Source organism: Asterias rubens, chromosome 12, assembly GCF_902459465.1.
Source record: "Asterias rubens chromosome 12, eAstRub1.3, whole genome shotgun sequence".
Taxonomy (NCBI): domain Eukaryota; kingdom Metazoa; phylum Echinodermata; class Asteroidea; order Forcipulatida; family Asteriidae; genus Asterias; species Asterias rubens.
Genome location: NC_047073.1, coordinates 3,005,097 through 3,032,795, shown reverse-complemented (window position 1 = coordinate 3,032,795; position 27,699 = coordinate 3,005,097). Strand labels below are relative to the sequence as shown.

General features: G+C 39.5%; 2 protein-coding genes across 2 annotated transcripts in view; one reads left to right on the top strand and one right to left on the bottom strand.

Moving 5' to 3' along the window:
- Positions 1-22,194, top strand: part of LOC117297398 (transmembrane prolyl 4-hydroxylase-like) — a 28,818-nt gene extending 6,624 nt beyond the window's left edge. Inside the window, exons 2-9 of the mRNA XM_033780406.1 lie at positions 6,598-6,679; positions 9,936-10,159; positions 11,319-11,608; positions 17,332-17,389; positions 18,007-18,113; positions 18,694-18,784; positions 20,418-20,535; positions 21,362-22,194. Coding sequence (XP_033636297.1) covers positions 6,598-6,679; positions 9,936-10,159; positions 11,319-11,608; positions 17,332-17,389; positions 18,007-18,113; positions 18,694-18,784; positions 20,418-20,535; positions 21,362-21,672 — 1,281 coding nt within the window. The 3' untranslated portion in view covers positions 21,673-22,194. The remainder of the gene's footprint in view (positions 1-6,597; positions 6,680-9,935; positions 10,160-11,318; positions 11,609-17,331; positions 17,390-18,006; positions 18,114-18,693; positions 18,785-20,417; positions 20,536-21,361) is intronic.
- A 2,425-nt stretch (positions 22,195-24,619) lies between these two features.
- Positions 24,620-27,108, bottom strand: LOC117297630 (nucleoredoxin-like protein 2). Its single transcript, XM_033780765.1, has 2 exons — positions 26,641-27,108; positions 24,620-26,247 (listed from the first exon to the last, which is right to left on the bottom strand). The coding sequence occupies exons 1-2, from the start codon at positions 26,931-26,933 to the stop codon at positions 26,094-26,096; spliced, it is 447 nt and encodes a 148-aa protein (XP_033636656.1). The 5' UTR covers positions 26,934-27,108; the 3' UTR covers positions 24,620-26,093.
- Positions 27,109-27,699: the final 591 nt, after the last annotated feature.

The window sequence follows — 27,699 nt, the reverse complement described above, 5'->3', positions numbered from 1 at the left end:
TATATACATTCTGTATCTCAGCTACTGAGTGATTAAAAAAAAAAGATTTAAACAGAATTAATTGAGACCCTCTCAAGTAGAAATGGTTTCCGGACAAAACAAATTGTACTCTCTATATGCAAACAAACCAACACACATCATACATGATTTTAGCTGGCTACCATATTGGTTTATATGCAACATACTTCAGTAAAAACAATATTGAACAAAAATATTGTCCTCATAACTTAACAACTATCAACAAACATCGACTGTAAAAATCATCAAACCAAACGCCCACTCTCAACCGAAATCGGCTGCTCTGTTTTTTACGCAAACTTTAAAATACCTCGGTAGGTGGAAAACACAGGATGTGATTTGACTTCACCCCAGGCTTAAAGACACTGGACACTGTTGGTAAAAACTCTAAGTAGTTATTGGCATAGAAACGTGTTGGTATATACAAGCAATGGAGAGCTGTTGATATTGTGAGAAACGGCTGCCCGTAAATTAACGTAGTTTTTGAGAAAGGGGGGGGGGGGGGATTTCTCACCCAAAAATTTGAATCTGAAAAAAATACTTTAGGCCTGAAGCCTTGACAACTGAAAGCACTCGCATTTTTGTGCACCAAGTGTGTTTCATTGTTTTCTTGCAACTTCGAAAGCAAATTGAGCCCAAATTTCCACAGTTTGTTTTTAATTTATGCATATGTTGGAAAACACGAAGTGAGAATCCTAGTCTTTGACAATTAGCGGACTTGCAATTATCTTTAAAACAAAACGACGCACTGTGAAATTTCTAGCTGCCTTAATCAGACAAAGCGTTATTTGGGAATATGTGGAAGCTATGCGCATTACTTAAATTAGTTTATACAATTTGTTCTCTCTCCACGCATGTACTTACAGTCCAGTTGTATTTCGCAGTCCAGTGGCTATTTTACTTAATAATAATAAATATTTTTTACGGTTTTCTCAGACGGGCTTTTAACAAATGCATCAAGGTCCCGTACAACCATGAAGCATCATAATTCTGGATTTGCTTACCTCGCTACGTACATGTATGTCGTGAAGATTATTTGATTTGTGCATTTCAGATACATTGCTTAGAATAGACAGGAGACCTTGACATACAAAGGGAGCTAAGAACTTTGGAAAATGAACTGAAATTAAGAGAAAACATGAAGTGTCACGATCAGCTATATAATATTATGCTGACTATTGTGGAAATATTGATTTTAGTTTTATCGAAAGGATGTAGGACTACACTTTAAAGGATTCAGGTACTTTTTGCAAAATGTCCACAGATTCAAACTAAACTTACATGGTTTGAAAGCTTCCCTTCAAATCTTACTAACTGAGATTCTGTAGTTTTTGAGGAATGAGTAAACAAGTCACAAAATAATGTTCGTGTCACATTTTCTAAAATGCATCCTTGTGGGACATTCTTTTTTTCTTTCCTTTGTCCCTTTCTTTCCTATGTTCCTCATAGACTTTGGAATCCACAATTTTCCTTCTGGAGCGACACAGTCTTTAGAATGTTCCTATGGGTTACTTTTGTTTTTCCTTTGTTGTTTTGTCCTTGGTCTCAAGATACCACTTGCCTCAAACCACTGAAAATGTGTGGTTACGCAGATACTCACCCTAAACGTTGATGTAATATCCCAAAAGATATCTTGCAAATTTTCACACAAATTATCATAACATTCTTGAATTTCATCTAAACTGGATTAATCCTTACGTTCGGCTGAAGCTTTTGAAAATCTCCCATTGTAAATAATCACTGGAGCCTATCACTTCAGTTTGCAGCTTTAAGAAGCAGTATTAATGAAAACAGAAAAATGCAATTTCAACAAAATTATTACAACAATGCGAGCGCTTTACGCTCACTCATTTGAATTCCTTCAGGGAAGATTTAGAAATCTTGAACTACCTCTGAATAGATTTCCCTATAGATGATTAATCTACATATCTATTTATATACAATCTTAAACGACAGGCATCACGGATTCTCGAAGGCTAATGAGCTCTCTAGCGTGAAAAGGCAAATCTCAAAGGAACCGACACATCTTCATTCGAATGAAGAGGAACACAAAATTTACAAGAATTCGTAATGATTTTTTGGAATTTATTTTTTCTTTGTACTGATTTTTTTTTATAATGATTTTTCGGAATTTATATTTTCCTTGTACTGATTTGCTGATTGTTTTTTTGTCAAATAATAAACACAAATTTATTTGAATGGGTTTGGGCTTGAACAAAGAACAATTAACTAGAGGTGGACTTTAACCAACGATCTCCAGAATTACGTGTCGTCGCTCTATCAACTGAGGTATATGTTGGCGGTCTTATTAGTTTGTCAATATCTTTGTTCTGGGTGTAGTGAGAAGTCATACAACCTGTAACTGCCGTGCAGCCAGGGATCACATTCAAGTTTACTATACAACATGGGAAGCGGCAGCCGGGGGACCACAATGCGACTTTTTATTTCAAAATAATATCAAATAATACACAAAGGGAAACTGACTGAGTAAAATGTATATATATTTTTTTAATGTCTTCTTAATGTAATGGTATGTGCCTAGAATGAGTTAATAAAATAGCAGCACATCTGAACGGGGCTTGTCCAGTGACTGAAAACTACCGATTGTTATTGCATAGGCTGATGTTTTCACCAGCTTGGTTTATGTTCGCTGTATCCAATAACAGTAATGCATGCTGTTAAGATTGTACACAAAAAAGGGAACCAGACTATTTGCCATTCCAGCCTCGGTTTGGTTACATTGACTTGAGTGGGTTAATTCAAGATGGCATTAAAATACCAGATTTTAAATTGGGAAAGTGTGGTGAAACAAAGAAAATCAAATCAAGTAGTTGTTTTTGACTTCGGATATTTTTTATACGAGATGATCGCAGGCAAGATATTCATCCTTTATACAGCCAGCCATTAGAAAAATTGCCTCTACCGCATTGGGAATAAAGTTCGCACGTGGGTTTGGTTATTTTGTGACAAAGTAAACATCAATCTGAAGCCTAATAGAGTCGATAGGGGAATTGGAATGGCGTTCATGGGCTTACTCGTGAATTTAAAATAAGTAGGTCATCATTGGTATATCATAACTAATGTATCGTAATAAATCATAATTTTACACGACTAAGCATAAGCAACTTTCCCATTAATTGCAAATCAAAGCCCTCAATATTATTTTGCTTAAAGGGAAAGTATAAGTTTCGTTTTTGGAACCGTTCGAATTTTTAAATCCTATATAAATGTAGATATTATACAGTATAACTAACCCATACAAATTTACTTTCAAACAGTGTACACGTTTTAAAGATATCACCAAAAATCCGGAGCTTTAAATAATGTCCACGCAGGTAGAATGATCACTGCATAAGTACAGGAATACACAATCTTAGAAGCATTACCACGGGCGCTCCTTCTTCAAATTTTGGGGACAGCACGTTGAACTTTTTTCCATAACCGTAGTCTATTTTACTTCTATTCAAGTTAGCCTTTAGAGGCACTGGACACCTTTGGTAATTATCAAAGACCAGTAGTCGCATTTGGTGTATCACAACATCTGCTTAAAATAGCAAATCTGTGAAAATTTGGTTTCAATTGGTCATCGAAGTTGCAAGAGAATAATTATAGAAAAAAACACCAGTGTTGTGCAAATTTATTTGCTTTCAAAAAATTACTTCAGGCCTGATTTGAGTGAAAATTACCTCTTTTTTCAAAATACTACTTAACTTCAGAGGGAGCCGTTCTCACAATGTTTTGTACTATTAACAGCTCCCCATTACTCGTTACCACGTAACGTATTATACAACCCTTTAACATACTGATAAGTGGGTCACCAATTCAACGGTAACTGATGTATCATTACACAACCAAGTAACTTTCCCATTAGTTGCAAATCAACGACTTCCCCTTATTTGATTAAGCTTGAACTCGAGACAGAGTCTTTTGTGCTACAAGGTAGTCGCGCTAGAAAGCATCGTGAATGAACAGATATGACACTAACTGCTGGGCAAACACTGCAAGTGACGAACGGCTGGAAAAAAAAAAGGGTGTAGAGCCAAATTGTTCGTTGCTGGCCTCGTACGATTCTCAAATTTAATTGCAAGCTGTGGAGGAATGAATAGAGGCTTTCAGTGTTATTTTGATCTGAAGGTAATTCAAGGTTTTTTCCCCGCCTTAAGCTTAAAATGGAACTTAAAACGGAGAAGTAAACTGGTATTAAAGTCGTCAATCCATTTAGAGTGTGATTTCAAACGCCCCTTATAATTGATTTTATTTTAATTGTTGATTTAGGCATACTGCATGCTGAAACATGTCATAAACCTGTCCTTTGTACGGTTCCGTTTTGCTCGTGAAGTCAACGTCAACGAAGTCAACATGTATTTCAATCAATTGGGGTTTGAACAACTTGAGACAAATCGACTGGAGCGAGATTTGAACCAAATGACCTCCAGATTAACGTACCGGTGCGCCGGTACCGCGCTCTACCAACTGAGCTACCTCGCCCTATGTTGGTGGTCTCACTTTCATAGTCAATATGAAATTATTTGTTCGGGACTTTTTTACTTATAGTATTTTAATTAATTTAAATGTATAAACTATGATTTTTCACGTTCACAAAACTGGAGTAGCCAATGTTTATCTGAGACTATAAGTTGTATATGCTTGAAACAAATGCCTTACATCCTGATAGAAACATTCATTTTGGTTTTTACCCATACACCGTGATGTGTGTTAGCACTGTATACTCGGTACTTTCCCGAGTTCTGTGGAAACAATCACTTGCACATTATTCTAATGTGATTCTAACCCATCTCATGTTTACAAAAGAGCCACAGAGCCTGGACTTTTTGCAGGCACAATTTGTGCACCCTATAAATGGAAGGCGTCACCAAATCTAATTATGGAGATTTCATTGTACGATTTTTATCAAATTTTGATAATTCAGAAGAAAGGGGGCACATCTCAAGACTTGTTTAGCTGTTACTTTTATAACTCTTGTATAGATATATAAAATTTGATAGTGGAGATGCCCTTAGCTGTCGATCCAAACCGAACATTCATCAGAGTCAACTAGTTGTCAACTGGTAATAATTATGTAAAATTCTGTACAGCGTTTTGAGATTTTTTATGTCAGACGCTATATTAGAAACAAATTAAAATCACTGAGAATCGTGTATTATCACATATCCTTAAATCTGGGTTATTCCATCCACGGGCAATATACCTTCATGGCCCGTCAGTGAGATTTGTCATCACCGAGGCGAGCTTAGACCATACGGGGACCATACGGCTTGTTACTCGGCAAAGCCTCGTCAACTGTTGACGTCAAACACGGAACTTATGTATGGGTAGCACATAATCATTCAGATCAAGCTCACTTTGATGTCAAGTCAGTGTGAAGGAATATTCTTCATAGTTTTTCTCTAGTCAGGGCAGGCAAGGATAACAGTTAATTCAAGAAAAAAACAAATAGTTGGCGAGTGACGCAATAATGTCGTGCTTTGCATACGGCCCTTTTTGTTTTGCTTCGGCTTTATGTACATTTTGGTGACTGTTTAGATACTTGACGTCACTACTGACGTTCTACATAGTATCATGAATTTGTGACACGCTCTATATAGGTACAATGATCAATGTTTCTTTTTATGGAGGTTTACGTCATTTTGTTGTATTGTGCTTTGCCGAAATAAACCAAGCTGACATCATAGTAGAATAATCAAAATGTTCACCTTATTTTATACCTCAATTTCACCTGTGTATACACTGCATAAGAAGAAAGGAGGGGTGTGGTGGGTGCACAAGACAAGAGGCTGTGCTAAGCTCAGGCGAACTAATATTCCCACGCAGCTGTCGCGGGTTAATAATAAATAATAATAATACAAAACATTTATAGGGCGCTATACAAAGAACAGAGCGCCTAACAATCATTAACAAAGGGAGGGCAACATAAGAACAAAAACAAAACCAACGACAGGCTGATAGAGAAACAAAAAGAGAAGCAAATTAGGATGGTTCTGGAAATAAAAAATGTCTTGAGGAAGCGTTTAAACACAGCCAACGACGCAGCTTCTCACAGACTTGGTAACGTGAACGTTCACGCGGTTTTGCCACCCCGATCTAGAGAAAGATACTGAACTACTACATAGTTCAGTAATCATGATATAATTAATGCGCCGTCCGTCTATTCGATTGATAGTCATTCGTGAATGGATTGATCCTTCTTAAAGTTTATAATCAGTGCATGTACATACGAGGCAACGCCTTGAATCAAGTCTAAAACCTTACAAATTGTTTTCTTTAAGGCTTCATGATAATAGTTCACCACTGTATTATGCCGCAGATATCCCATTGAAGTAAAGACACAAAAACCTTGCTAGCCGCATCTTCATTTTGTTTTCAAATTCTCCTCACGTCTTAAATGAAAGCTGTTACCCTCTTCGCCAGTGGGCCTATATAACCCCCATCACCTAAACTGGAAACAGTTCCATCTGTCTGTTGATCCAACTGGTGACTCTTCCCTCGAGTGAGATGCGTGTCTGTTGACTCAGTGTTCCCCTCCAGTTTATCTCCGGTCTTTATGTTTGCTCTTTTCAGAAAGGCCACGTGCGTCTCTTTGAGGCCGATCCGGGTAGGATTTTGCGAGTGGAGACGAAGGCTCTACAGCCGCCGGTGTTCGGTAAGACAATCCCGGCGTGATTTCTTGCTGTATGTTGCCCCCGTGCATGCATAATTCCTGTACATAAGCATTATTGGTAAGTCTGGACATAGAAGGTTCATTATGGTGCGTTCGCTTTACGAATTTCCCAAAGCATCCAAATGAAACATTGAAAGGCATATAAAGTTAAAAATGCAGTAATATTATTTTAAGTAGGACTTGAAACTTTGCATGGTGGAAATACGATATGGAAAGGTTTGCGGTAACACCATGTAATGACTATCTCTAATGAGTTGGGGTGGTTCTGAAAAGAACCGTCAGCTGAGAACCGTTGGTTTCAACTCGACGTTTCGATCAGTACGCTCTGATCGTCTTCTGGCGAAAGAATATTACTTTAAAAGGTTTAGTATCTCAAAGTTGATTGCTTTCGACTCACTGACTTCTTGCTCTGACGTCACACGCGGCTACTTCCTGCAACATTTTGTGAATTAAATTAATGTACACAGAATCGCTTATGTGCGGGATATAAACCAATGGCTGATATACCCCTTGCATTGGCCGCTTTCTTTGATGACACGGGGAATGGTTTAATGAAATGAGTTTTTGTGCCCCGATTTTGCGTCAATTTGACCCTTTTCTCGGTAGTTTTTGGGGTCACACTAACCCCAAAACGGATCAGGCCCGATGGGACCCGGATCTGGTAAATTCTGACCCGGAAGTGTTTAGAGTGTCTACACATGACGTCATTTTGAGAGGGACACCCTCTTCAAGAGGTCAGATAGTTCATTAGGCCATAATCATGACTGTGGGACACGCTTAATTAGGTGTGCGGTTCCATAGTTTCAAATCAAGGTGGCAACTTAAAGAATGACAAGTGACGGAAAAGAAAATGGAAATTGCAAATGGGGGGGGGGGGGGGGGCATCCATCAAGGGGTGGTTCCAGCTTGATGATAATGATGATTGGTTCATCATCGTTTTACGTTAATGCACTAGGTCCATACGGGCTACAATTTACAGTTAGTGAAAAACTAACTTTCTAAGGAAAGTCACTTTGCTGGATATGAGGCAGTACTCAACGTGTAAAAATATTTACCGGGCCATGCATCAGTGATCGCAAAACACTTAGCTCTAAAACTACCCAGGAAAAACGAAAGACAGTGTGTAAGAAAGTAATGGGTTGTTATACACACTGATGACTTCATTCGAGCATGTAAGCCATTAAACCAGTAGTCTTGTAGCCAACTCAATCTCATGGGCGGCAGGAAACCAAGGTTTGAGTGCTGAGTTAACATTTTAGTTCACACCAATAGCGTCCAAAACAAAAGTGCGTGCACGTGAGGAGCCAAAACAACATGAGTAAAGAAGTGTACGTGCTAAAAGACAGTGGACACTATTGGTAATTGTCAAAGACCAGTCTTCTCACTTGACGTATCTCAACATATGCATACAATAACAAACCTGTGAAAATTTGAGCTCAATCGGTCGTCGAATTTGCGAGATAGTAATGAAAGATAAAAACACCTTTGTCACACGAAGTTGTGTGCTTTCTGATGCTTGATTTCGAGACCTCAAATGTTAAACTTGAGGTCTCGAAATCAAATTCGTGAAAAATTACTTCTTTCTCGAAAACTACGTCACTTTCGAGGGAGCCGTTTTCCACAATGTTTCATATACCATCAACCTCTCCCCATTACTCGTAGTAAAGAAAGGTTTTATGATGATAATTATTTTGAGTAATTACCAATAGTGTCCACTGCCTTTAAAGACCTGATACTTCACTGATGCAGTGAAGGCGGTTGCCTCCATGCCCCCTGGTCACTGCCTTTATGCCCTTGAAATGCCCCGGTAGAAGTTTACAATTTCCTCATAGGGAGCCCTACCCTTTACCGAGGAGAAAATGCCTTGGTGCCCTTGCCCTTTCAAAAACGAAGCACATGCCTGATGAGCTTACGTGGCAAGTGGATTCTTCTGGACACAAAAGCACGTCTTCCTTATTCCAGGAAATGCACTGGAAAAACAATATTTGTTGACTTTTTTCAATGAGAGTAAAACTATAGTGACACGATAAATTATTATCTCGCAACTTCGACGAGACCAATTAAGCTCAAATTTTTACAGGTTTGTTATTTTAGGCGTATGTTGAGATACAAATTTTCACAGGTTTGTTATTTTAGGCGTATGTTGAGATACAAATTTTCACAGGTTTGTTATTTTAGGCGTATGTTGAGATACACCAAGTGAGAAGACTGGTCTTTGACAATTACCGAGTAACATGCCTGTGATATTTTGTTCACAGGACTCGGGACTGTGCAGAATAAAAAGTGCTAACACACATCGGTGTATGGGTACAAACCAAAATTAATGTTCTTCATCCCCGATGCAAATTTAATATCTCTTATAATTACCAATATTGTCCAGTGTTAAACAGCTTTATCCTGACATTATCCTGACATTTAGAACTGCTCGGTAAATTAAGGTTTAGACTCCTTGCCAAACTGAGAAGTAACTACATACGATTATGAATGTAGTATGTTTGTTGTACAAACCATGTGCCAATGGCAGCCGAGCATACATAACCCATCGCTACAAAAACTTGTCGTGCATACAGAGACCACTCCGTTCATTCCGCAATCACACCTCTGCAGAATAAGAGGTGTATATACATACTTACATCGTGTGCCTAGATATTCAATGTTCATGGTTTAACTAATGCCCCACCAGCCTTCCTATCTTGGTCTATCACCTGGTGTTTGAGCGTGAAACTCTCACACCCACACACTGTTCGAACAAGTCACGCAAGATGAGACACGGACAAAGTTTTTCATTCCGTAAAATATAAAATCCCTTAACGTGGGTTTGTACATGTGTACACGGTTGTGGCTGAAACTAAATATATACTTACATGTACTTTATTATGTGTAGGTGTTTGGGCAAACGTGGTTGATTGTAATTACGCTCATTAGCGTAATTAATATTTGCATATACGGAAAACCCGTAAAATAACGGCGAAATTTACGGAATAATTCACTTTACGGAGTCCGTTAAAATACGGATACTTTTTACAGTGTAGTAACGTGGAGTACGCACGCGCACAAGCCAAAATTACCTGCTAACCCGTGAAGTACGACTGACGTAAGCACATAACTCCCTGCTTCCGTAAGCGCCGATTCTTTGCTTACGGTAAGCAGATCCATGAAATCGGGCCCAGATATTTTGATAGTCTCAAGAAGAAGAAAATCTGAATTTTTCCCTACACTAATCTCTTCTTTTAAATAGAAATTCCAGATTTCCTGACGCCGGAGGAGTGCGAGTATATAGTAGGCCGAGCACTGAATGAAGGTTTATACCCTAGTGGAGTTAACGATGAGGCTTATTACAACTCGTTGGCTAACAGTGAGGATACAGACGAGGATGATGTAGACACTACAGAGGAAGACTCTCCGACTGATGAGGAGACTACGAGTGGAGTGTTTAATGAGCTGGATGTCAACAATGATATGGTAAAGTAAATAGTAACAAATATTGACAATCAAACACCCCGTATCCCAAAAACGAACCCCCCCCAAAAAAAAAAAAATATATATATATATATCCCTAAAAATCTGGCTTGATGTCCATGGGGAGATAAAACATTTAAAAACCTTGATATCAAATTTTTTGTTTTTCCTTTGTTTAAAGTCACCCACACGTGCCCTCTCATCAACAGCAGTAAAACTAGGTTAAAACATTGGGTGGCACAAGAGGGTGCATCATTTTGTCTATATTCTTTTAAACTGTTATTTCCGCTTGTAGTTTATTTTAACAAAGCCCATTTTCGTCGCTCTTGCTTTGCCTTATTTTGCATAAGCTAGTCTAACATAAAAGTAGGCCTACTCTGAAGATATTAAGAAAAACAAACGCTGAATGCACTCATCCCGTTCAAATACACATTCGTTTTCAACCAAAAGGAAGAAAAACAAACAACATTTTACATTGTACATAATTCTAGCAATGATTTGACTCAATGACGCTCCATGTTTTTCCCCGGAGAAATTAACGGTAACCAAAGTAGGTCAATTCCACTTATTAGTATCCGTCATAACGTGGAACTGAAGAACTTTCATGACTCGAATTTCAGCCAAACGTATACTCCCATTACAGACCCTGATGTCCTCCATTATGTTTGTTTTCGAACAAACTAATGAAAGCCACTCAATATGCTGAAGTAGGCCCTACTTGTTGCGCCCAGAATCTGTAAGTCGATCTGCCTGAATGAGATGTGACCATTGTAACATTACGCTGCCGATTGCAATTATCATCAGCATCTTTACCGCCTCCAGCGTAGTCCTCGTCCGTCTATTCCCGACAGCAAAATCATCACAACATTTAAAATGGTTATCATTGGAGATCGTACGCCTAAATAAATGAGTGGTTAGACTGCAGTAGTGAAATTGACCCCTGACCCATTAGGTGTCACCGATGACCCGAAACGGTTTCAAAATTCGAGTAAAAAATACAATTTTTGAACCACTTTTCCAATCAGCCTGACCGGCCCGTAGATGGGTCAGGGCTCCCTGATCCGGATCAGTTATAATAACCGGAAAGTTTAAAGTAATACAGTAAAGGAAATTTTGAAATAAGGAAGCTTTATAAGGCTTTTCCTCTTTGTCGTTTACAAAGGTTCTTGATGCTGAAGAAGTCCTAGCCGTCCTCAACACAGAAAACACCTTCTTGAGACCCAAGGATGTCCTGCAGATGTACTCTGACCTCAATCTGGACCCTGACTCGGATGGATGGCTGACCCTGGATGAGTTCATGATCCTGGTCAGCAATGACAGACTAATGGACGTAGAGAATTGGGTTTGGAAACGGACCGGACATCAGGAGAATCGGATACGGGAGAGCAAACAAGCCTGGCTGGGCCAGCCCGGACCTGCTAAAGACCCTATCTTGGCTAACCTACAGAAAAGGTTGGTTAGAAGTCCTCTCAACTTTGAATAATGTTTCAATACAATCTTCACCTAAAAGTAATTTATTTTAATTTTAATTTTGTTTCATGAGGGATCTCCCAACACCACAAGGTATAAGGCCACTTTTTAACCGATTTGGGCTATCGGCCCAAATCCAATGCAACCAAGGGGCACGTTGCCAACTCGGCTGAAACAGGGTTGCCCCCTTCATATTCCCTAATGATGTAGGCAAGGGTATTATCCACTAGTTCCGTGAACACGGCCCCTGGCTGGTAGTAAGAGCAGAAGGCACAACCATCCTAGCTTTTTACGAAGCATATAATTTATATGTGTTTCCATAATATGATACAGTATTTTCTTGAGTACACAAAATCAAAACGAGTTCTCCGTTTCTTTGGGTATCGACGAGCCCTCATTCAAACACATTTCGAACCACAATTTAAATAACAGTCAACAGTATCTAAATAGATTCGCACCATGCGGTGACGCCAAGCTTTAAACTTCATTTAAATACTATTCCCAAACCGTTTAGAGTTTGAGAAAGGTCAGTGTATTTGTGGATAATTATAAAGATCACCTCAGAGAAGATGATGACTGTTTAAAATGAATCAACCCAATTCTACGTCTAAGACACCGAAGTTGTCGGGGAAAACAGCGAGCTTTGCTAGCGTTTACCCCTTGATATTTCCCATGAACGAGTTATACAAAATTTCTCTTTTAATCGAGTTGTCTTTTCCTTTAATTGGGTTTGTATTAATCAGTAAACAGTACCACAGTTTCGTCTCTGTCCTCGCTTCACCCACGCATCTAAACTCCTCGTAATTGGCGCCGTGTATGAAGTCACGCTTCGAAATTGTTTAGTCACAAAATTAAGTTTGGTTTTCTCCGCTCCGTCTCGATAGCACCATGCCTCTAATCTTAATAGTTCCATGTGGTGTTGTAAGATGATAAGTAGAGACGACTTGAAGCATTTTAAAGTTGGTTTGAAAGGCAGTGTGTTCATTTGTTTTTTGGAACCGTTCGATTGTTTTAATACATACATAAATGCATTATAGGCAATAAAAATAAACCTGTACAAATTATTTCCGCACATGTAGACCAATTCCTGTAAAAATACACAGTTTGGGGGGTATCTTTTTCCATAACCGTAGTACTTCGAAGTTAATTTGATTATAACATTTATTATACTATCCAAGATTCTTACGTAAGTTTTCATGACAAAACGTAGCTAATACAGATCTTTTATTTAAAAAAAGGTATGGCGTTTGCTAATGACTCTGAAAATGAATGGCGATATAAACTTCCTTGGTGAGAAGTACCGAGCATCTTTTGAAATTGTTATGCATTTTGAGAAACTTTTCACTTCAAAGTACTGCGGTTATGGAAAAACATATCACTTTTTATCCCACAAATTTTAATCTGACAATAACGTTTCCCAGAATGTGCCAATAGACCTTATCGCAAATACCAATGCGCAAGCGCAGACTGTTGAATGAGGTGCATTGTGGGATATATATGGATCAAATTTGGATACCAGCTAGACCACAATGCACCTAATTCCAAGCTTTACGCGCGCGCCCCGGTATTTGCGAAAAGGTCTATTGTAGATTTTTCTTCCAGCGTGGACTTCTGCTCCAGGTTTTTGTTGATATCTCAACAACGCTACCACCTGAAATGAAATGTTCACGTGTTAGTTTATGTTGTACATCATCTATACATTGATACCAAACGTATACAACCTCTTTAAGAAAAATGTATGGAGGAAATATCCCATAAGGTGCTGCTTCACATCAACGCGGACCCGTCTCTAGTGTTATATACATTAATGGCGGCTGATCGACCTTTATTGCGTTTGGTTGTTGAAGACTTAGCATCTATTGGGCTCCTTGAGTGAGATACATTTAGAAGCTTGTATAAGACAAGATGATGAGGATGTGGACTAAGAAATGACGAGAACGCCCTAAGGCTTCTTTCTCTTTCTCAAAGCCCATCTCCCTGATGGACAAGACGCAGAGAGACTCCGGGCTTTGAGGTGATGCAGAGCTATCCCAAGCACACTGGCATAATACGGCAATCACGTCACGTTATTGCCGCATGTCTTCATCCGCCTCAATATTAAAACTGTTGGTTCTATTCGGGTGATTTGGAGCGGGGCACTTCACACCTCATTGCCCGGTGGTTACCCTTCTATTAGCCGTGTCGATGCATGCCGATTCGCTCCCCTTGGAGGTAGGTCGACTTGTCTAGGGTTAGGGGGCTCTTATAATAAAATGTTGGCATTGGTATGCTGTGCGATGTTATTGGACTGAGAAGGGGCTACCAGACTAGTTGAGAACCATATACCTTGTGATTCAATTGGGATTTGATAGTACAATGACCGTTTGGTTTTACTACGTATACCCTCCTAGACAAAACAACACAAATAAATAAGTAAACAAACATATAAATAAGTAAGTAAATAAATATGATGGGTACCAGAACAAAGATAGCATTGTTCTATAATTACCTCGTAAGTTGGTATTTGTAAGGGCACACGTACGTGTTCCGAAAGCTGGCTATTTTAAACCCCCAGTTGTGATTGTAGTCCATCACACATCAGCCCTGCCATAATTCAGTTCGATTTCAAGACGTGAACAACAAGCAGTTTGTCCAATTTCGTGCTTCACCACCTGCCGTCCAGATCCATGTTTCTCTCCCCCTCTGCACACCTTAACCGTAATGCTTTCCTGAGGTTTTCAAAACTGTCAAATTTCCAGCTGCGGCCAATACTGATGTGATATTAATGCACAGGCAGGGTTTGCCTGATCAGTGCATTTTTAAATTCTAATGTTTAATCAAAATCCGTCACCGTAGAGTTAACGGTCAATGTTTTGTGTTGTGCTGAAATCCAATCCCGTTATAGATATATTAAGCCCAGCGGCGAGGATTTTACGATCTGTCAATGCAATAATTGAGATGGCATGCTTGGATGACAATCCAAATTATTACCGATGGCATCGGCATTAGGACTAAGCTGTACACATATTAAAGTAAGTTCGTCTTGCGTTGCTAAATTGAATTTTAAGGCCCCCTCATGCCAGCCGTTGCCCCATTATTTTGTTCATATAAACATTTTTTTTCTTCACATTGTTTCCTCTTCGCGAAACGCATTATCATGGCCCAATTTCAAAGCTGTGAAGCACAAAATATTACACTTTATAAAGAAGAAATGATTGGGTTAGGATACCAGTTGCAGCAATGGCTACTGTATATTATTCTGGCTGGTAACCTATTGTTGGTAATCAATAATTTTGTGTGTAGGATTTGAGGCATTGCATGGTGAGGTATCAATATATATTTGGTTAGCGGTAACACCTTGTGTGTATCTACTTGCCAGGTAGAGTTTGTTCTTAGAGAACTGTCTTACTTTATTCGGAGTAGGTTTATCGGATATTGGGGACTACTACTTTAGCTTATAGGATCGTAATTAACTGCACTCCGCGAAGTCAGTTCTTGAATTGGTCTCTAAAGAGACTTTTTTTTTTTGGGGGGGGGGCATGCTCTGTTTCGAAACGTCTTTAGGGTACGCTCCGACTTGGGGCTCCGCATGTTTTGTTTTAAACCGAACACTTTTGTTACGGGACTTAAACCAGGCAGTGCCTTATTAGCTGGAACTTCTAGCTGAGGTCATACTTCGAGTCGAGGCTCGTGAGTAATGTAGCATACCGGCAGCGGCCATATCTTTAACTGTGCACGCCATCATTGTGTGCATAGTGTCGCCGTACACTCTAAAAGCATCCGGGTCACAACTTCTCAGAAGCTTATTTGAGAACTGGTCCCATCCTGAAGTGTTTTTTCCCCAAACCCCAGTTTTTGATCATAAGGTAGGTCTAAATATATGCACGTTGCCAGACAAACTGAACCTCACAGCGTCCCCATCTAGCCACAAACCAACTTCGTGACACAACATTACAACCGCTTAGCGGCGCCACAGGCGGCACAATGCAAATGAGTATGCCCTGAACATGGTCATCGCCCCGGTGCAGGTGGTGGCATTTATTGTGCGAAATGTTCAAAATGGGTGCATATAAATTGAATACGTTTATAAAAGATTTTTAATGAAAATTACCGATTTCCAGTAATCCAGCTCGCATTATAAAGCAATTTGAATTGGTCGTTGAGATGGCAGTAAACCTTTAACTCCTTTGGTCGGTGTCAGATTTCCAAGTTGGCTTCGAAAACGAATAACAAAATAATTTTCAAAATTGAATAAGTTGAACCATTGAATGATATCCTAATTGTGTATAGAGGTCTGCTTACTTTGTTAAATCTTTGCCAAATAGTGAGGTAATAATATACCACAGAAAGTTTTTTTACGTTTGTCTGACGCCCTAACCTCCGTAATGTACTCTCCACTTGCATTAATCATAAGTAATGTAAGCGTTTGTAAGCTCGTTGACTCCCCTTTTGAAACTTCAAAACATGCAGCGCTGTTTTTTGTTTTTCATTATTATGTATTCGACCAATACAAACAATCAGGTTACAATAGCACAAGACAGAACATTAACGGAAAAACAATTATGAAAAAAAGCAAGAAATGAGGAAAATAAGTACATAATTAAATAAATGAATAAATAAGGTTAAATTAAATTAAATTAACTCAAATAAAATATTTGAAAAAGAAAACAAAAGCAAAAAATAAACACTACAAGAGGGCGGCTGAGGGCGGAGCATACAGGAGGAAAACAAAACCAAATGGGAACAACAACAGGAGGGATACAAAAAACAAGGACAAATCATGCGGGTCAGGGGTAACACAAGTAAACCAAATTGCTGTTGCTCGGAAGCATGCTGCCCCACGCTGTTGTTGCTGCTGTTGCTGCTGCTGACATTGTTATGTTACTGCTGCTTGAAACTGCTGCTGTTGCCGCTGCTGCTGTTGTTGCTGGAACTGTGCTGCTGCTGCCAAACCCAAAAAGTCATGGCGACACCGCTGCTTGTCCCCAGTGAAGTTTGTACTAAATCTCAGACTGAGCATCTAACATGATCCAACAGACTTCCTGAGACGAATATCTAGTAGATTCGTGTTTGTGGCTATTAGAGCAATAGGTGTGCGTGACTTTTGCAGCCCGTTTTCTCGAAAATAATTGTTACACTAAAACAATTTAAAAAAGGAAACAGGGTTGGCCTTACAATCGTGTACCTTTAAATAAAAGCTGGGCTACATTTAGGTACAACTTTGGCGCTACATTAAGGTCGGGGCGACATTTAGGTACAACTTGGTGGCGACATTTAGGTCCGGCTACACATTTGGGTACAATTTTGGGGCTACATTTATCAATTAATCCTCTCAAGTAATATCAAATAATTTGTATATTTAATGAGTATGGTAGATGGCCTTAGCTTTCGATCCTAACCGGGCCTTCTTCAGAGATTCATTTATACAACAACAAAATATACAGACCAATCGTTGTATTTTTTGTGACTTGACTTTTGTACTTTTGGTGACTTTATTGTGAACTGTAACGACACCCACCTACGACAGTGTGGCTCAGTGACCTCAGTGCAAACCAGTGACACCAATGTGACTGACAGTGACATTCCGACCTTTAAGACGCCTCAATTCCCTCAGTTCTATATACTTATCCCCTGATGCATCAATGACAGTTTCACGTTTCCTGCCTGTACATCAGATTTGCATTTACCCATCGTGGTATCTTTCTTTTGCTGGTTGATATCCTCAGGGTTGTGTCGTTAACGAAGCTGCCTGAGACGATAGTTCAGTGGAGTGAGCAGCTTCAGGTTCGTATCCTTATACCCCTTAGCACTCATATACTGTAGAAACCCCTGGCATGTCGTTGTGCCTTTTCACTTAACTGCACTTGTGTCGGCATAGGAGCTCGGCCTTCAAGCCCTGTCGGTGATTATTCTAAATTTGAAAGTCATTATTTTGTGTGTATGCCTTGGAGAGCCTAGTGCAGACATCTGTCAGTTTCCAAGAGCACAAGGGTAGTTAGAATTCTCATTTTAATAGAAGGGATCAATCTGTGTGTTTTCCCTCCTGGTCTTTGTTTGCTTGTTTGTTGTTCGAGAAATTGTGATTTGGTGACTATAGAAGACAATGTTTATTCTAGTATATAATTTTTAAATCGGCGGTAAACTTAGGGGATTCGAACCTACAGCCTTGTAATTGCAAGTCCTGAAGTCTAACGTGGGGAAAAGGGGGGGGGGAAGCTGCGCAAACAATTAATAACGGTCCATCTAGGTATATTTATTCTTTCATTAATTTCTTGCAACTTCGATGACCGATTGAGTGATGATACCAAGTGATGATACCACAAGCACAATAGTGTATTAAAATAACTATTTGAATTTATTTCAATCTAGAAATAATATGACCCTTGACCTCTCTCCATTAGGTCGTACGGTACGAGACTGGGGGTCATTTCCACGCTCATTACGATTCCAATGAGCTAGACAGTGATATGGAATGCATGAGGAACGGACAGACCGGAAGGTTCTGCAGGTACGCTTCATGACAAGTCACTTCATTTACCATTCTGAGTTGCTGGAACTCAAAGTGCACTATGCATTGAGCCGTGCACGTCTATAGCTAGCCCCGTTTAAAGTGGCTGATGTTGGTTTTATTGACATAAAGGGCAAGGCACTTGGGAACTGGGCCCACTTTCATCATAAAGCTGTTAAGCAGAAAATATTGCTAAGCAGATTTCTCGAAAACTGTTTCACTTTAGAGGGAGCTGTTTCTCACAATGTTTTATACTATCAACCTCTCTCCATTACTCGCAACCAAGAAAGGTTTTATGCTAATCATTATTTTGAGTAATTACCAATAGTGTCCACTACCTTGAAATAATATTTGAAGGGAAGCTTTCTGCTAACGGTGTAAGTTTAATCTAAATCTGCGGGCGTTTGTGTTTCGTATCGTACAAAAAATACCCCAACCCTTTAATAAACAATCGTCATTCTACGAGAGTCCTATATAAAAAAAAAAGAGATAAACCAATGGAAGTCACAACTGATACAGGCAGACATCGCTTTTTCATTTTGTCTCATTTATAAATGGTAAGTATTTTGTTTAATCTCAGGTTTATGACTATCCTATACTACCTTGACGACACTCTACGTGGAGGGGAAACAGCGTTTCCTATTGCAGACAACGGGACGTACTCGGAGAAAGTGAGTTTGTATTAGCTACAATTGGACGGTAATGGGTTATTTAAATGCATTGGACTTTGGCCTCAAGTGCAACCTCGTTCCCAGGGTTAATCGATCTCCCCACTTCATATATTTGGATCCAGCATGTGCTACTCACTAGTAAACCCCTGGGGCTAATTTCATAGAGCTGCTTCAGCAAAAAATGTGCTTAAGCACGAAAACAGCTCCCTTATTTTACACATGTTACTGGCCAAAATGTCATGCCATATACATTGCTTGTGACTAGTATTTAGCTGTTGTTTACTTAGCATAAGAATTGAGTGGAGTCTTGGCCGGTAATCTGATTTTACTAAGCAAGGATTTTTTTGCTTAAGCAAAAGTTTGTGCTTAAGCAGCTCTAAATTGGGTCCAGGCAGCCATGCAGTACGAAGGCAAAACTTACTGGCAGTTCGAATTGTGTGTCCTGAATGGAAAGCCTCAACTGCTTAAGCACTAAATTTTGCTTAAGCAAAAAAATCCTTGCTTAGTAAAATCAGATTACCGGCGAAGACTCCACTCAATTGTTTTGCTAAGTAAACAACAGCTAAATATCAGTCACAAGCAATGCATACGACATGGACATTTTGGCAGTAACATATAAAAACAAATAAGCAAGCTATTTTCGTGCTTAAGCAATATTTTTGCTTAAGCAGCTCTATGAAACTGGCCCCAGGGGTTTACTAGTGAGTAGCACATGCTGGATCCAAATATATGAAGTGGGGAGATCGATTAACCCTGGGAACGAGGTTGCACTTGAGGCCAAAGTCCAAATTGCCCGAAAATATGGCACTTTTGGTCCAACGTTTGAATACACACGAGATTTGCGCACAGTGTTCAGTCATAGCAGTATTGTTCGGTTTGCAATCCTTTAATTATTCATGAAGAAAAATCCTGCTTTGAATTCCAGAAGGAATTACCAACAGTGAACAGGTGCAGTCAAATTAAATATTAATAACATATTCGAATTATGAAGCGTTTGACGTGAAATGCCTTAACAATGGGCCATGAAAGCTGCCGTTAGTGGATTAGAAAACTATTTTGTTCACTGCATGCTGTGCGTCATGACGTATAGTTGTTTATAACAGCAACTTTGCGGGAAAAATAATACATAAACAATAGTATAGACGTCTCCAGTCATATTTGTGTGGCAAACAAAATCCTGTTTTATAGTTGATTTAGCTTCTTCAGTTGAAACAATCATTCAATTTCATTTATAAGGCATGTGGGTTTATATATATGTATAATATTCAATTGAACGATATAAGTAATTGTTAGATTGGATGCTTGTCTTTGTAAATGACAAGACGCAAACGAGCTTTATTATACCAATATGGTTAGTTCCCTTCTTACCATGCTTTTAAATATACTTGGGTCTGAGTGAAATTGAATGGTTGTTTTGATTAGGTTAGTTGTACACATTCTTCAAAGATAGATTGTTCTCAAATTGAACGGGTTTTTTTTGTCAACGATGAAATGGGTAATGTTTGGTGAATGTATGCCAGCTTGTAGCCAACAGAGTGAAAACTTCGGGTGTGCAAAGCATACGCACATGGGAAGCATTTTGAGTTGAAGTAATATTGATAACAATATCACACATGTATTGTGTCATTAACAGGCAACGAAGACAGAGATCTACGACTTGAGCCAGCACTGCCACGATGCCAATTTATTTATCAAACCAGAGAAAGGAAAAGCTGTCATGTGGTACAATCATTACATCAACCAAACAACAGGTAATTAGCAAACTGGCGATTGGGGGGTGGGGGGCTAAACTTGCCTTTTGGCGTAGGCCCAATGTGTGTCAAGCGCATCCGACCCAGCGTGGAACGGTTCGGTCAACTATCCTCCAAAATTCAAGCAAAACAATTGGGAAACGTCAGGCACAGCAAGACAAAAATAGAGAAGAACGTTCAACAATTTCGGGCAAATAACACCCTCGCCCCCCCCCCCACTTCACTGTTTAAAAGCTACGCTTTATAGCGTAAAAGCCATAAGAGCATGCAAATATCTGGCCCATTTTATAACATCAATAAACTGAGACAAGATGTCCAATGCTATTGAAAATTCAAATCCGTGATAGGTCTAATAGTCAACCATGCTTTCTCATACCATAGTCTCGCTCAAATGTACTCACCCAAATACTCACCCATTATTTCCCCTATCTGCCCCATCATAGCACAACACTCGAGCAGTATCTATAACATTGTGAAAGACCTTGCCGAGAAGATAATGTGATACTATGCCGACACCATATGATTTGCTTACAATTTGTGCGTCATTGTGAGCTATTGCATTATGTTTTTCTGTTTTGAACGCAATCATTTACATTTTGGTAAGCCCTACTAAGTCTGTTGACATAGTTAGCTCTTAGCCCCACCCACCCAATTGAAAGTGTTATGCATTTTGGCATATTGGGAAGATATAGCCTCATATCAACCGCAGACTAAAATCGGAGGTTATTTTTTATAATATATAATATGTGCATTGAATGCTTTCCATAGGGAAGAAAACCTGAAAGACTGTAGATAATCAATTTGTATTTCTGCTGACCCTGCACAGGCTGGATGGGTGACCTAAACCATTACTCTCTACACGGCGGCTGTGAGGTCCTGGAAGGAACTAAATGGATCGCAAACAATTGGATTTGGGTGGATGACTCTTACGATAAACACGTAGAGCACCTTGAGAGCGTCCAGAAGGCCCTTGAAGACGACGACGATGACGGGCGAGGGACTGAGGAGACGAAAGCCTCGTTAGACCTTGCCGTACCTCAGGAGGTACACGCCGTGACGGATTTGCAAAAGGAACTCGATGAACTTGAAAGAGTGAATGTGCACGGCAGAAGACATCACACAAATGGAGAGTTGTGATTTGTAATTGAATTGTGCTATTAACAAGTTAAAGAGCCTGTATCTTATGAGTCAGCTTTGGTGGTGGAGGAGAATACGGGAATATTTATCATTCATTCTGCAGCGTTCTTGGTGACACTACGGAGTAGACATTGAATCACACACTGTGAGACTTTGGAACGCTAGGTGGCAGCACACTTAGCAGATAAATTTGCATCGTTTATATTTCTGGGCAAAAGCAGTTTTCCTTAATAAAGGGCACCTCAATGATGGATATGAAAATTTGTGTTTGAACATTTCAAGGGACACCAAGGCAATGACTCCGGGGGCACAGGGGCATTTGCTCCCAATACGTATCAGGCCTGATTTTGGCAATTCCAAATTTGAAATGTGGAGTCAAATGGTGACACACTGGCCTATTTATGGATACTTGCATAAATTTGTGCAATGATAAAAATCAAGCTATCCGTTAAAGGCAGTGGACACTATTGGTAATTACTCAAAATAATTATTAGCATAAAACCTTACTTGGTAACGAGTAATGGGGAGAGGTTGATAGTATAAAACATTGTGAGAAGCGGCTACCTCTGAAGTGACGTAGTTTTCGAGAAAAAAAGTAATTTTCCACGAATTTGATTTCATGACCTCAGATTTAGAATTTGAGGTCACGAAATCAAGCATCTGAAAGCACACAACTTCGTGTGACCATGACAGGGTGTTTTTCTTTCATCATTTTCTCGCAACTTCGATGACCGATTGAGCCCAAATTTTCACAGGCTTGTTATTTTATGCTTATGTTGAGATACACCAAGTGAGAACACTGGTGTTTGACAATTACCAAAAAAAACTTACCTAATTACCTTTAAAGATATTCTTTGAAAGCTACTGACGAAAATGTTTCTCTGGTGCGTTATAACTTGTATATTTAATGTTGAAATCTGATGCGCTTTCAGAAACTAATAATTAATGTTGTCCCGATAGTTTGTGAATCTGTACATCGTCTTTGTAAGAAATTGCTTTATTTGTAACTTTGATTTCAGCCACTGATCTGCTACAACATCAGCTTGCCATGCCATAAGGTTTGCACTGTGTGCACCTGACTTGAAGCCATCGAAACATTAGTTGTTAAGTATGCAGCTATAATAATAACAATAAAACAAGTTATATTCTTTATCCCCAAAGCAAAACAGCCCTGGGCCGAATTTCATCAAGCTTTTAAGCAGAACATACTGATTGACAAATTTATTTGCTGAACAAAAATTGAGTGGGGCACTAGCCACAACAATGCAACTGTTAACCCATTTCTCCCACGCAATACTGTTATGTGCTTTAAAGCAAGTTTTTGTGGTAAAATGCTTTATGAAATTTGGCCCTGGCAGCCCATGCTGGCAGCGATATGTCCTGTTATGTGGTCACAGTTTGTACCTTTAAACCTGTAGCCAGCATGTGTGTGCTGAGCGGTACCTTCCTTTTTTTTTTTTACTGTGCTTTGATAAATGCCGCAATTATTTCCTTTCATGTTTGAGAAATTCTGCGGTATAGAAGGTAATGCATGCCATAGCTCGTGACGGGATGCTGACCGATGCAAACCTCTGGGATGTGATGTTCACCGCTTCTACCGTGGGGACTGACGGCCCTATTGGACGGGGGTTCTTTGGGCGTGGTACTGAGGGTCTTGGACTACCTTAACTGTGATGTACTACAGAAGGCTACCTACCGGTTCCCGAGCACTCCTGGGTCAATAGAGCAAGAAAACTGGTATTTCTTTTAAATATTCTAATTTCATTGATATTCGGCCGAATTCTTACTTTGTTAAACTGATTCAGTTCATCTACGAACTTTGCCTTGATTTATGCTATATATCTAACTTAGTTTTGTCATCTCTTTGTAAGCTTTCACTTTTTAAATAAATTACTTAATTAATTGTTATTGTACACAGAATGTTTCAACCGTTGCCTGGTTTTCTTGTTCTTTAATTGTTTTGGTAATTCCATTGTTTTATTAGTCTGCCGTGCGTACCGGCTTAAAGCCATTGGATACTTTCGGAACAGAAACAAAATTACAAGTTCACAGATTTACAAATAACTTACAGGGTTTACAGAAGGTAATGGTGAAAGACTTCTCTTGAAATATTATTCCATGAAATGCTTTACTTTTCGAGAAAACATTAAAACAATATCAATTCTCGACATCGAGAATTACGGATTTATTTTAAAAACATTTTATGACACGGCGAAACGTGCGGAAACAAGGGTGGGTTTTCCCGTTATTTTCTCCCGACTCCGATGACCAACTGAGCCTAAATTGTCACAGTTTTGTTAATTTATATATAAGTTGTGATACACGAAGTGTGGGCCTTGGACAATACTGTTTACCGAAAGTGTCCAATGGCTTTAAGGGGTTCAACCTTGCGAGTTGGTCGTATGTAACGGTAGTTCACAACAACAGCATCAACCCTCAACTGAACCAAATAAACTCCTTGGTGGTCGAGAAGCAATTATGGTTAAGTGCCTTGCCCAAGGACACAAGTCCCGTTCACTCGGGAGTGTATACCCTGGACACCAACACTTTAGTTAGTTTATACAGCACAGACATCTGAATATACCTATTTGAAGCTTGATGTTTAAATTTGTAAGAACACCAATCCCCAAAAGACATTGCTACTTACAAGTGTTTTCCACTGAGAGGAAAGGATTTAAATGCTGAAAACGCCACAATACAACAGAAAAAAACTTGCCCTGGTTAGGCGTTAAAAACAAAATGTGTATTTTTTTTCTTTAAGACTTTGTAACCTATGAAATTCACATACTATTCAAACAAATGTTGTGGAGTCTTGGCTTATGTGCGTTTTGAGTGGTCTATAGTGCAACAGATAATTCCAGATGTCAGAGTGTGGTGACCACCCACCCCCCCCCCCCCCCCACCCCGTGAGAACTATGTCCTCGGGCAAAGCTTTTAACTATAATTGCTTTGTACTTTAGTGTGGGACACATACATGAATCCTGTTGTACTGTATTTAAGGTAAATTAGCTGAGGAACCTTGTTACTACAAAAAAACTGACCATTCTCCCCAATGTTTCTGGTGCAAAAGTGTCGGTTTTACTTTTATTTATTCTAAATCTTCCACAATGATTACAAGTTAAACAGGGGCTGTCAATGTTATACAGAGTTATACAAACTGTCATCTTAAGATACTAAAACCAGACCCCTACCAACGATAAAAGTATAATTTATATAATTTTATAAAAAGGAGATTGCACTCAAAGGCGACTAAAATCACACAACAGTTAACATTAAAAACAGGGTATTTCTGTGAGGTGACATTGCAGATCAATTCCCCCAGCCAAATATCATTATTCTGCTGAGCATGTTAGGATAGCCTTGCCCAAAGGCTCGATACATCATTAGCCTTTTTGAAGGGTACATGTACATTCATAAAAACAGCCTCTAGGCTGCCTTCTTTGATGGGGTGATGGGTCAAATTGCAGAGTTATCACGTCACTGCAGGGCACCCCTAATTGCTTTGTGAATCTATCTATATATATTTGGTTTGCGGTAAAACCATGTGTGTATCTACTTGCCGAGTAGATTTTTGGAATCTATCTACTTTTATGTAGCCAGCTCAGAGCAAGATAATTTTCAGCTTTTTAAAAAGACATGGATATTCTTTAATGAATGCCAAAAATACATGTCATGCCCGATGAACTTTGATTTTTGAAGGGGCCTGGAAATTGTCCCCATGGTGAGGTGCACCTCTAATGAGGAAAATGTCAATCGGGCACCAGAACAACAACAGGGGGCACCAGGACACTTGCCCTGACATTGTGTCATGTGTCACTGTGAGTGTCACATTGTGTCATTTTGATTCTAGTATTGTGAACAAGTTCTGGTCCTGCTTTCAGCTCCAAGCACTGCTATATTGGGGATTTTTTTTCTTTCAAATTTCGAGCTCTAGACCACTGTGTGCAGATGTTATTGAGTGACACATACTCACAAATAAAAATCACTTGGGAAAAGGCTAGCATGCTACATGCCACAGAAACTGTTTAGCACTGGTGGGTCATTGATTTTCAGCCCACATTTGACTGCATTTTACACTTAAAGAACTTTTCTGAATATAAATGCTTTATGTTGTATATATATATATACATGTATAGCAAAACTGTTCCCAAAAATTAATTCCCCTATTTGCTGGAGAAAATTCATTTTCTGGAGGTAAATTTTAGATTCAGCTAACTGCAAATCCGTTCATCTTTTAAAATCTGTACATATATGCATAATTTACATCACACAGAAATCCAAGTTGATTGCTCGCCACTGTTTAACCACAGAGAAAGGTAATTTCCCGAGCCATGGTAAATTGTGTGTTTAGCAGCTCTATAAATCTGATTGTCCGCTGCATGTGTACCTTCTAGGAGCAACCTACGCATCTGTCTGAACCCTCAGTGTTTCTCCATTGTCTGTGACCAACTGGTGAAACAGGATACACCGCGATCCTGGATGTGTTTCCGTCCTAGAGGGGTTATGATGTCTCCATTTGGTTTGATGATAATGAGCTGGGGTATGGCAGTGACGCTGTACTTGCTCTTTAGCTCACTAAAGGAAAAGCAGAAAGAGGAAAATCTTATTATGTTTGCGGAATAGAGAGGTTTCATTGCACATAATTGGTAATTTCTTTGATCTTAGCTGATGGGCTGTGAATTGATTAAAGACACTGGGCACTGTTGGTAATTGTCAAAGACCAGTATTCTCACTTGGTGTATCTCAACAATGCATTAAATAACAAACCGGTGAAAGTTTGAACTCAATTGGTCATCTAAGTTGCAAGAGAAAAAAACCTTGTTGCACAACTTTGTGGGCCGGGCTTAATAGATCAGTCAAGACCCCCCTCAAAATGGCGGACAGGATGAGCTCTTGTAGGTGCGATGCACATTGTGCAAGGGGTTCATTTTTGTGTGGTTGTCAGCATAGAAATAATGTAATTATCACCTTATTAAGGGATCTCCAAAGGGAACATACAACCAGTCGCCATGTTCATCCATCATGTATTGCCGTAAATTCTCTGAAGTTTTGTCCGAGGAAACAAACACGACCTCAAACGGTGCTCCCCGCGTCCTGAGTTCCTCATACACCTCTCTTAGCATTGGAGTGAATTGTCTACATGGAGGACACCATGCTGCTGAGAAGTACAGCCCTACCACACGATTCTGCAATGCCTCCTGTATGTCCACCTCGGAAAGCGTTTTGCTTGAAAGTGTCTTCCCTTGAAACAGCTCGGCCATGATGGTCAGTGTCTGCTCCACAGACGTCCAGCGACTTTTTGCCTGATAGGGTAAGGTGCACAATATCCTGGCAGAAGAGGTGTTGGGAACCCTACAGCAAGACTTGGTGATATTATGGTCTTAATGAATTCATTCAAGCTTCGTCAGAAAATCGTGTGAAGCTGCGCCCTGGCCCACTGCAAAATTGAACAAATAAAAAAAGACGGGAAAACGATTAGAAGAGAAATTAGACAGGAAACTAGGATTTCTGGAACTATGCAGAGTCCAATGAAGCTGACATTGACCATGGCCCCTGGTGCCCTGGTCTCGACCCATCGTTTCCCACACACTTGAGATTTGGCAAAATCAAAATGGCCTTGCCCTCTCAAAGATGAAATTCCAGGCATCTGGAAAAGTGGGAGTTAATTGAAACAATAACGATTACTACACAAGGAGTTGCACACATCGACCAAGTTTGCATATTAATGACCATTTGTTGACTAGCGGCTGATGATACCAACTGGTACCCATGATCAACCAAATGTGTTGGGTACCAGGTAATATTGGCCTCCTTGTTGACAACTGGTTCTTGGGAAAAGTTTTCGTATGGCGCCACCACTTCTTAATTCGATATGAAATAATATAGTATCTAATTTACCTCAATGAGATATCCCTTTTTGTAAAAATGTGTGAATAAGTGGTGGCGCCATACGGAAAGTTATCCAACACATGGGAGCTACATGCTCAGTGTCAAAGGGCAAAGCAGTAATCATGTTTTATTAAATAC